This window comes from Chrysochloris asiatica, unplaced genomic scaffold (genome assembly GCF_000296735.1).
Source record: "Chrysochloris asiatica unplaced genomic scaffold, ChrAsi1.0 scaffold00081, whole genome shotgun sequence".
Classification (NCBI taxonomy): Eukaryota; Metazoa; Chordata; class Mammalia; order Afrosoricida; family Chrysochloridae; genus Chrysochloris; species Chrysochloris asiatica.
Window position 1 is genome coordinate 432,772 of NW_006408599.1, and position 10,522 is coordinate 443,293.

Genomic DNA, 10,522 nt, shown 5'->3' on the forward strand with positions numbered 1-10,522 from the left:
CCCATAAAGGTTTACAGCCTCGGAAACCCTGTACAGGGTCGCTGAGTCGGAACCGACTCCACGGCACGTAACAACAACTCCAACACCATGACTCAAATGTATCAGTTTTTCTAAGGTCTTCCTGATTGTCCAACTTTCACTGCATATGAAGTGACTGAAAATACCATACATGGCTTGTGTCAAGCTCACCTTAGTCCTGACACTGATATCTTTAACTCTTGAACACTTTAAAGAGGTCTTGTGCAGGAGATTTACCTAACGCAATATGTCATTTGATTTCTTAACTGCTGCTTCCATGAATGTTGATAGTTGATCCAAGCAAAATGATGTCTTTGACAACTTTAAAGTTTCCTCTATTTATCATGATATTATTTATGAGTCCAGTTGTGAGGATTTCTGTTTTCTTTGTGTTGAGATACAACCCATACAGAAGGCTATAATCCTGGATTTTCATCATTAAATATTTTAAGTCCTTTTTGCTTTCAGTGAGCAAGGTTGTATCATTTGCATATCACAGGTTGCTAATGAGTCTTTCTCCAATCCTGATGCCACTTTCTTCTTCATGTAATCCTGCTTCTCAGGTTATTTGCTCAGCATATAGGTTGAATAAGTATGGTAAAAGACAACCTGGCACACACCTTTCCTGATTTTAAACATAATCAGTGGACCCTTGTTTGTTTGAGTAACTGTCACTTGGTCCCTGTAGAGTTTTCTTGTGACCACAATTAAGTTGTCCTTAATAGCCAATATCTGCAATGTTGTCCACAGTTTGTTAGGATCCATAAAGGCAAAAGCCTTTGCATAGTCAATAATGCTCAGATAAACACCTTTGTGGTATTCTCTGCTTTCAGCCAAGACACATCTGACGTCAGGAATGATATCACTCATTCCATGTCCTCATCTGAATCCAGCTTGAACTCTGTCACAAAATGTGATATATGCATTCAATGAAATATTAGCCATAAATAGGAATCAAGGGCTGATATAAAAATGTATGTATATGGTGGTGGTGGTGGTTATGTGCCGTAGAGTCAGTTCAAACTCATAGCGACCCTGTACAGGGTTTCTGAGGCTGTAAATCTTTATGGGAGCAGAAAGCCTCATTTTTCTCCCATGGAGCAGCTGGTAGTTTTGAACTGCTGACCTTGAGGTTAGTAGCCCTATTTGTAACCACTACGCTACCAGAGCATGTTGTATGTGTGTATATATATATATATATATATATATATATATAGCATGGGTGACCTTTGAAAACAGTATGCTGAATGAATTCGGTCACAAAAGGACAGACGTTTATGATCCCACTAATATGAAATATTCAAATCAGCTAGGTATCTACGATAAGCAAGGTCAGTGATTCAAACTCACAAACCATTCATCCAAAACCCTATGCATAGTCACTATAGCTCAAAATCTTTCTACAGCACTTAATAACAACAATAGCATAGAGACCAAATTGCTGATTAGTGTTCATCACGGGTCAGCAGAAAGTCAGGGGGAAGGGGGCTCATTGCTAGGGAATGCTGAGCTTCTATTAAGGGTCATGGAAAATTTGGAATCATAGAATAGTAATGGTTGAACAACATGATGAACATAATTTATATCACTGAATTGTTTATGAAAAAATGTTTGACATGGCAAGTGTTTTGTTACATATACTTATCACAATAAAATAATCAAATTAAACTGATAGTGGAAAAAGATGGAGAGGAGGATAATTCTGCTATTGTTTTTCTTCTAAGAAAATATCTAAAGTAGATGAATGAATACTTACATATTGATTTAATTTCAAATTGTGATACTGATTAGTAGGCTACAAACAGATTAATGATAGGAAACGAACACAAATTGTGGTGATAATATGCACAAAAATATATACCAATTCAATAGTTTCTAGGTGTATAATTTAATTGTTGTCTTTTGATGGTAGTCTTTTTCTTCTGTAAGTCAGACTGATTATAGGGTGTGTTATCATAGAACTTAGTTTATGAATAGCAAGGAGAATGACAGTCTTCTAGTGGTAATCCTAAACCAAAAGGAGTGAAGTGGATCCATTTTTTAAATAAAGTCTGGTACCCTAGTTACCCAGTACTGCCATAACAACAAATACCACACCTGGGTATCTTTTAACAACAGAAATCCATGTGTTCACAGTTCAGGAGGCTAGTAGTCCCTTCCACAGGCATAGATCCCAAGAGCACTGCTTAATAAGCTGATCTCCATCTCAAAGTCAGTTTACCAGGGAACCTAACCTGAAACACTCTATTCACTAAACTAGCACAATATCCCACCACTTTTGATCACTTACAATTGGGGATACTGAATCATGCCCTGGAGATTTTAAGCTTGAGGTCTCTGATAATCGCCTGTTTCCTGAAGGGGGTCCCAGAAGGCCCTGTCCCTTGAGGGCAACTGTACTCAATTCTGATGTCCATTGTGATTTCTGCAACTAGAGAGGTCACAGAACAAATATTTCTGAGGAATCAAGATGGTGTGAGCTCCGTACAGTGCCCTCAGCTCATTAATGGTCCCAAGGAGTTTAGAAGCGCAGACCTCAAACCTATGAGAAGCTGGTGGACTTCGCTATCCAGGAGAGTTCTTGCCACATGAATCTGGGTATCTCTGCCTCTTATGATGGGAAACAGAAAAGTGCTGGGAGTCAGAATTTGAGAAAGTCATGGATGTGAAGCAGAATCAGGAAAATGCTAAGTAGAATCTAAATCAATCTACCTGTTCTTTCCACCTTTATCTGATCTCTTCTTGTTTGTAACTGACTAAAAAGTTAAAGAGGTAAGGGAGAAATGTGAGAAAACTTAAGTAATCGTGGCTGATATGCAGAATCAATTTGAAAATGTAATTCAGGAGGAAGATCAGCACTAAATAAACTGGAAAAAGAGAGAAGATATCTGGATAAGGGAAGTGAGCAGCAGTACACTGGATGCCTGCTTAAGTTAGCCCTCCTACCACATTCAGGTATTTGTTTCAGCCTTTTTGGCAGTGAAGGTACCTGGGTGGTAGAAACGATTTACTCTTGACCACTAACAGAAAAGCTTGGTGATTTGGATCCATCCACTGGCAAGATACACACAAAAGGCCTAACTCAGCAGGCAGATGTCCCTCTCAAAGTCAGTTTCCCAGAGAACCTAACCTTCTATAACATGAAAGTGGAGAAAACCCTGTGGAGTCTAGTTCTACTCTGAAGCATATGAGATCACCATGAGTTGGAATTGACTTGATGACAACAGGTTTGTTTTTTTATTTTGATTTTCTGGTTCCATAAATCCCATGGACACAGCTTGTCACAGAGTTCATCTTAACATTTAAATCTGCATTTTTGCTTTATGTCTACCTTCCTTGATCACTGGGACAGAATGTGTCATTTCCCCCAAATAAATATACTGGGAACTCAGTAGAAGAGACAAAAACAATAGTCCCCATCCCATATACCAAGCTTTTAGAATTATACACTCGGATTCTTATTTCCAAAACTCCCTTCCAGCATTTATGAGACACAGGAGTATCCAATCTTACTTGATCACTGCAAATATTCATTTCACATTTCTTTCATAAATAATTCTTTTTGTTGCTGTATGTTTTGCAGACTGCACTTATACATGACATTTTATTAGCTCCTCCTGAAACAAGATAAGATCACCCAATGTTGAAGTATTGGAGATCAGACACAAACCATCACCTTCTGCATCAAGTCCAGTGCACTTTATACTAAGCCATAGCCCAATAGACACACACATGCTTCAACTACCCAATATTAAATTCTCCACATGTTGTCATTCAATCAAATAAATTAGAATTTTCCAAAAATTCCCGTTGTAATAAACAAAGGTCTACTGTTAATGTGGGATTTTTTTTTTTTTTTTAAGTTGAGGGAAGCCATATTGATTGTGCAAGTAGAAAATTATCAAAATGTTAAAATATATATGTTTATATCTGACACATGGAGGTTTAAAATCCAAACTTTTATTGTTTTACACAAATATTAGAAAAGGTAACATAGTGCTTAAAAAGCATGAGCTTCAGAATTTGATGGGAATCTTATTTCTGCTTTTACTTGACCATTGTGTCTCCATTTCTGTTTCCTCATCAGAAAAATGGGAAAAACAATAGAGTATGACTCAAAAGGTTGTTGTGAAAAATAAAGAAGGTACTGCTCACCAGAAAGTAAATACATAATTACTGATTTAATCTCAGATGAAACATAAATACCTTATTTTAAAGAACTATGTTGTTGTTGTTGTTGTTTTGTGCTGTGGAGTCGGTTCTGACTCTTAGCGACCCTGTACAGGGTTTCCGAGGCTGTAAATCTTTATGGGAGCAGAAAGCCTCATCTTTCTCCTGCGAAACAACTGGTAGTTTCAAACTGCTGACCTTGAGGTTTGAAGCCTGATTTGTAACTACTATGCTACCAGAGCTCCTTTAAAGAACTATAAACTCATATAAAAATTAACCTGATAATTACAGTATGAGGACATGGGTTTTACTAATATTCATATCAGTTACTTTTGAGAACGCCCACAAATACTTTTTGGGGGAAAAAAGTTTTTGAAATTATTGGAGAGGTGATGTTATCAAATATTTACTCTGTGTCTGAAATCATTCAAAGTGCTTTAAGCACATGGTGTCATTAAAGTTTCATGAAAATTGTATGGCATATATGTTAATACTTTATATGTCAATATATAAAGTATATGGAGTCCTGGTGTGGCACTGTGGGTTAATGCACAGGACCACAAACTCAGTTTGAACTGCAGGGTTGGCACTTCAAGCCCACCAGCTGCTCCTTGGAAACCCTGTACAGGGTCGCAATGGGTTGGAACTGACTTGATGGCACTTAACAACAACAATATAAGGTATACTCTCTCTATAGAAGAGAAAACTAAAGTTTAAAAATATTTAATAACTTGTCTAGTGTTAAACAGCTAGAAATGAGCATTCAAATGTTTAATAAATAAGTGAATAAATTGTTGTTGCATAAACTGCTAAGAAAAAATGTTTATACAGTATGCCCATTCTCAAAGTTTTAATGAACAATTTAAAACATCTTGTGGACATGAAGATATTTGAATCACTATTGCTCATGGTAGCAAAGGGCTATAGGACAGACATCTAGGGGAAAGGATTACTTCAAGCGTGGTGCATGCATTCAATTAAAGGGGTCAAGAGTAATGAATAAGAATATACACTTCCAAAATTTGTGTACGAGAAAAAGAAAAAGAAAAAAAAAAAAAAAACAGTCGAATGAGATTTATACCACAGTATGATCCGTATACTGTAGCATAAATCTCAGCACTATCTAGTAGCATGGTGGTTAGAAGTTGGGCTGGTAACCTCAAGGTCAGCAGTATGAAACTACCAGCTGTTCCGGAGGAGAAAGATGAGACTTTCTGCTCCTGTAAACATTTATAGCCTCGGAAACCCTATACAGAGTCACTGTGAGTCGGAACCGACACCAAGGCACACTACCACCATTATCTGTGTAATTGGGAAAAAATACAAAGAAACAAAATAATAAATACGTTCTCCAAGGGTTTGTTGTTGTTGATGTGAAGTGCCATCGAGTTGGTTCCAACCTATAGCCACGCTGTTTAGGGTTTCCGAGGAGCGGCTGGTGAGCTTGAACTGCCGATCTTGCAGTTCAAATGGCTTTGCAGTCTGGCGCATTAACCCACAGCGCCACACCAGGACTCCATATACATGGCATGGCATGACATATGCTTAAGGTGGATGTTCATGATGTAGGAACATAATGAAGTCTGGGGAAACTAGAAGACAATCATAAGTCAATGTAAAGAAAGGATTTTCTTTTCATTTACTTCTAGCTTATTATTTACTTGACATTCATGGTGCAGTATACGTTTCTAAATAAGTGCTTTGAGGATAAAACAAGCAATAACAACAAAGTTGTTGATCTGGTTTCATGATTCTTCTGATCGTTCTACTGTTTATTTCAGCAAGCCATGACATAATTGGAAATTTGTTTTGAAAGAGAACACTCCAAGGGTGAGTCCAAAAGTATTGCTATTCCAGTTCATACATGCACTAGTTTATTCCAAACACGTGTTTAAATAAGTCTGTACAATCACTAGCTGGATGCAGACAAGTCCTCTCAGTAATACACTTGTCTTAGTCTCATTGGAGTTCTGGTGTGGTGCTGTGGGTTAATGCGCCAGACTGCAAAGCCATTTGAACTGCAAAGTCGGCGGTTCAAGCTCACCAGCTGCTCCTCAGAAACCCTATACAGGGTCACTATAGGTTGGAACCAACTCGATGGCACTTAACAACAACAACAAGTCTCATTAGTGTGCCTTCACACACACACACACACACACACACACACAAAGGTCCAATTATGACAGTTGTTTCTGAGGTGAATCTGCTGGCCCAGTTCATTTCAAGGCAGAGAGGTCAGCTCAAAAGATTATGGTGACTGTTACTTGGGACTCCAAAGGCGTTACCTTTTATAGATTATCTCTACAGAAGAAAATAGGATAATCATGGAAGCATATTAGAAAAAAGTTTAAAAATTTTTTTAAATTGTATCAGTGAGAAAAGGGCTAATAAAGTTGTTCCAAGGATTTTTGTTTCCACCTTGACAGTGCACCTGGTCATTCTTCAAGGATAGCAAAGACTGTCCTGTGAGAATTTCATTCGGAAACCTCTCCCCATCCATCCAAAAAGCCCTGAACTTGCCCCTTCAGACCTCTTTTTTGTTCCTAAAATTCAAAGAACATTCAAAAGGAACGTGGTTTGACTTCCATGTTGTTGTTGTTGTTGTTGTTAGGTGCCATCAAGTTGGTACCGACTCATAGCGACCTTATGCACAACAGAACGAAACACTGCCCGGTCCTGGGCCAAACTCATAATTGCTGTGACGCTTGAGCCCATTGATGCTGCCATTTTGCCAATCCATCTCACTGGGGATCTTCCTCTTTCTCTCTGATCCTCCATCTTACCATGTATGATGTCCTTCTTCAGTGATTGGTCCCTACTAATAATAATATGTCCGAAGTATGAGAGACTAAGTCTGGCCATCCTGGCCTCCAAGGAGCACTCTGGCTGTACTTCTTCTATACAGATCTGTTTGTTCTTTTGGCAGCCCGTGGCACTTTCAATATTCTCCTCCAACACAATAACTCAAAAGCATCAATGCTTTTACGGTCTTCCTTATTCACTGTCCAGCTTTCACATGCATATGAGGTTATTGAAAATACCATGGCTTGGGTCAGGCACATGTTAGTCCTCAAGCTGACATCTTTGCTCTTCATAAGGTCTTGTGCAGCAGATTTGCCTAATGCAATACATTGTTTGATTTCTTGACTGCTGCTTCCATGAGTGTTGATAGTTGATCCAAAAAGAATGAAGTCCTTGGCAACTTCAATCTTTTCTCTGTTGATAAGAATGTTGTTTATTGGTCCAATGGTGAGGATTTTTGTTTTCTTTACACTGAGATGTAATCCATACCGAAGGCTGTGGTCTTTGATCTTCAACAGTAAATGTTTTAAGTCCTCTTCAGCAAACAAGGTTGTATCATCCACATATTGCAGGTTGTTAATGAGTCTTCCTCCAATCCTGATGCCATATTTTTCTTCATATAACCCAGCTTCTTGGATTCATTGGTCAGCATACAGGTTAAATAAGTATGGTGAAAGAATACAACCTTCATGACTTCCATGTTGTTGTTGTTATGTGCCATGGAGTCAGTTCTGACTCATAGCGACCCTGTACAGGGTTTCTGAGGCTGTAAATCTTTACGGGAGCAAAAAGCTTCCTTTCTCCCACGGAACAGCTGGTAGTTTCAAACTGCTGACCGTGAGATTAGCAGTCTGATTCGTAACCACTGCGTTACCAGAGCTCCTTCCATGAGGTCACATAAATTCCATTTTTTTGTCATATAAATCAAAGAGCACAGAATTCTTAATGGAGAAGGGTTGTTGTTGTTGTTAAGTGCCGTTGAGTTGATTCCAACCCATAGAGACCCTGTATAGGGTTTCCAATGAGCAGCTGGTGAGCTTGAACCACTTCAAACAGTTCAAACGACTTTGCAGTCTGACGCATTAGCCCACAGCGCCACACCGGGACTGTGAAGGGTTAGAGAAATGTAAATACCACCTTCAGAAGTGTGCAGGAAATGTTGAAGGAAAAAATGAGCTTAACAGTTTGATGTTTTGTTTAATAAAGGTTTCCTGAATTTGTAGCAATACTTTTTCACTTACTCTCACCTCACTCTTCCCTTGCCGTCTCTATCCCCTTATGCTACATTATTTTTGTCACAACTTTTCACACAAGTGCAAGTATATGTGTGTGTAGGTGTGCATGTGTAGTCTCCCCCATTAGAATGCAACACCTATGAAGTGAAACCTTTGTCTTCCTACTCACTGTTGTGTTACCATTTCACAGAGTCCAAAATCAACCAAACCCGCTGCCAAGTGACTCCATTTTGACTTATAATGGGCCTGTTAGAAAAAGCAGAACTACTCCAGAGTTTCAAGACTATCAAGCTTTACTCAGGCGATTGATGGGCTTGACTCACTGATGTTGCCGTTAACAATGCAATGCTTAGCTATTGAATAACAAGTATTTCTTTTTCACAGTATGTTCTCAATTAATGTTTATTTTTTGTAACCATCAGTGTTTAGTATTTTGTAACCATCAGTGTTTAGTATTAAACTGAATCAGTACATTTCAACTCTTCCTGAAGGCAAATTCTCCTGCCCAAGTCCCTGTTGTCAACACAAGAAACCTGTGAAGTGTTACAGTAGGAACGGCAGTGTCAAAGGTCATGAGGCTGGAAAGTTCCTCAGATAACGGCTAATTATGACCCTAACAATGAAAGTAGAGGTAAGAAGCAGCATGGATTTATAAACTTCTTTGTGATTAAAGTTATAAAAGAGATTTATATCAAACAGTAGAATCTTCTCTATTCTAGCTGGCTCCATGACCATGGAAAAAATAAACCAAACCAACAGTGTCTCTGAGTTTATCCTCCTGGGACTCTCATCAAGGCCTGAGGACCAGAAGCCACTCTTTGTCATCTTCCTCATCATGTACCTCATCACTCTAATAGGGAACCTGCTCATCATTCTAGCCATCTATTATGACCCCCAGCTTCATACCCCCATGTATTTTTTCTTGAGTTTCCTGTCTTTCACTGATGTTTCCTTCACAACAGCTATTGTGCCAAAAATGCTGGTAAACACCTTGTCTGAAAAAAAGACCATCTCCTATGCTGGGTGTGTGACACAGATGTATTTTCTCTACGCTTTGGGCAACACTGACAGTTGCATCTTGGCAGCCATGGCCATTGACCGCTATGTGGCCATCTGTGATCCCTTCCAGTATGTCACAATCATGAGCCACCACCACTGTGTCCTGTTGCTGGCCCTCTCCTGTTGCATTGCTCACCCCCATTCCCTCCTGCACATTCTCCTGCTAAAACGCCTCACCTTCTGTGGCTCCAATGTTATCCACCACTTTCTCTGTGATATCAGTCCCTTGCTGAAATTGTCCTGCACCTCCACATATATAAATGAATTGGTGATAAAGACAGAAGGACCGATTATTTTAGTGAGCCCCTTTTTAAGAATTTCATTCTCGTATATACGAATCCTCATCACAGTTACCAAGATTCCCTCAGCTGCAGGAAAACACAAAGCATTTTCCACCTGTGGTTCTCACATCGCTGTGGTAACCCTCTTTTATGGAAGCATCTTCTATGTCTATTTACAGCCTCTGTCCAGCTACACTGTCAAGGACCGAGTAGCAACAGTTATCTACACAGTTTTGTCCTCCTTGCTAAATCCTTTTATCTACAGCCTGAGAAACAAAGACTTAATTCAGGGCCTGAAGAAGCTGATGGGCAGGAGGAAAACATAACCAGCTCTCTCCTGACAAACCCAAGAATGGGATCTGCTTCACTTGGACCTAATTGTTGCTGGATCTTGGAGTACAAGCCAACTTTTTGGGATGTTGTGTTTAATTCACACGAAATAAAACTGTCATGGATACCTATAACCATTTGCCATGGCCCAGAAATTGACACTGCATCTTCTTCAACTTCAATAATCTTTCTTACTTCTTCTCCTCATTCTTTTCTTTCAAATACTGCTATAAACAGCTCCCTGTTCCACAAACATTTCTTGAACAAATTTCTCTCTGTTTATTAAGGCTAATTCTCCCCAAAATCTTCACGTTTCAGTATAGTGCTGGAAACAGTTACTCAATTTGTAGTTTTTTGAATATCTTTTCAAACATTTGAAGGAGGGATAGAATGGAGGGAATAAATAAGAAGGGGAGGGGAGGAGAAAGAAAATGAGAGAAACGATTAGTCTGCCTATCCCAGAACCCTAGAGATGTCCTTGACAAAAAGTAGAGTCTGTTTCCCATCAGCTCAAATTGGACCATGTCTCCTCCTTCCTCTGTATCACCCATTGTATTTTCTTCTGTGCCTTGTAGCAAACAACAGCTCAGTAATAAACCCCAGTGAGTTAGTAATCCATCTCTCAGC

General features: G+C 39.1%; 1 protein-coding gene across 1 annotated transcript; it reads left to right on the forward strand.

The window, feature by feature from the left end:
* The first annotated feature begins 8,958 nt into the window (after positions 1–8,958).
* On the forward strand, positions 8,959–9,891 carry LOC102836716 (olfactory receptor 1L8-like). Its single transcript, XM_006865718.1, has one exon. It carries the CDS (start codon positions 8,959–8,961, stop codon positions 9,889–9,891), a length of 933 nt encoding a protein of 310 aa, XP_006865780.1.
* The last annotated feature ends 631 nt before the right edge of the window (positions 9,892–10,522 follow it).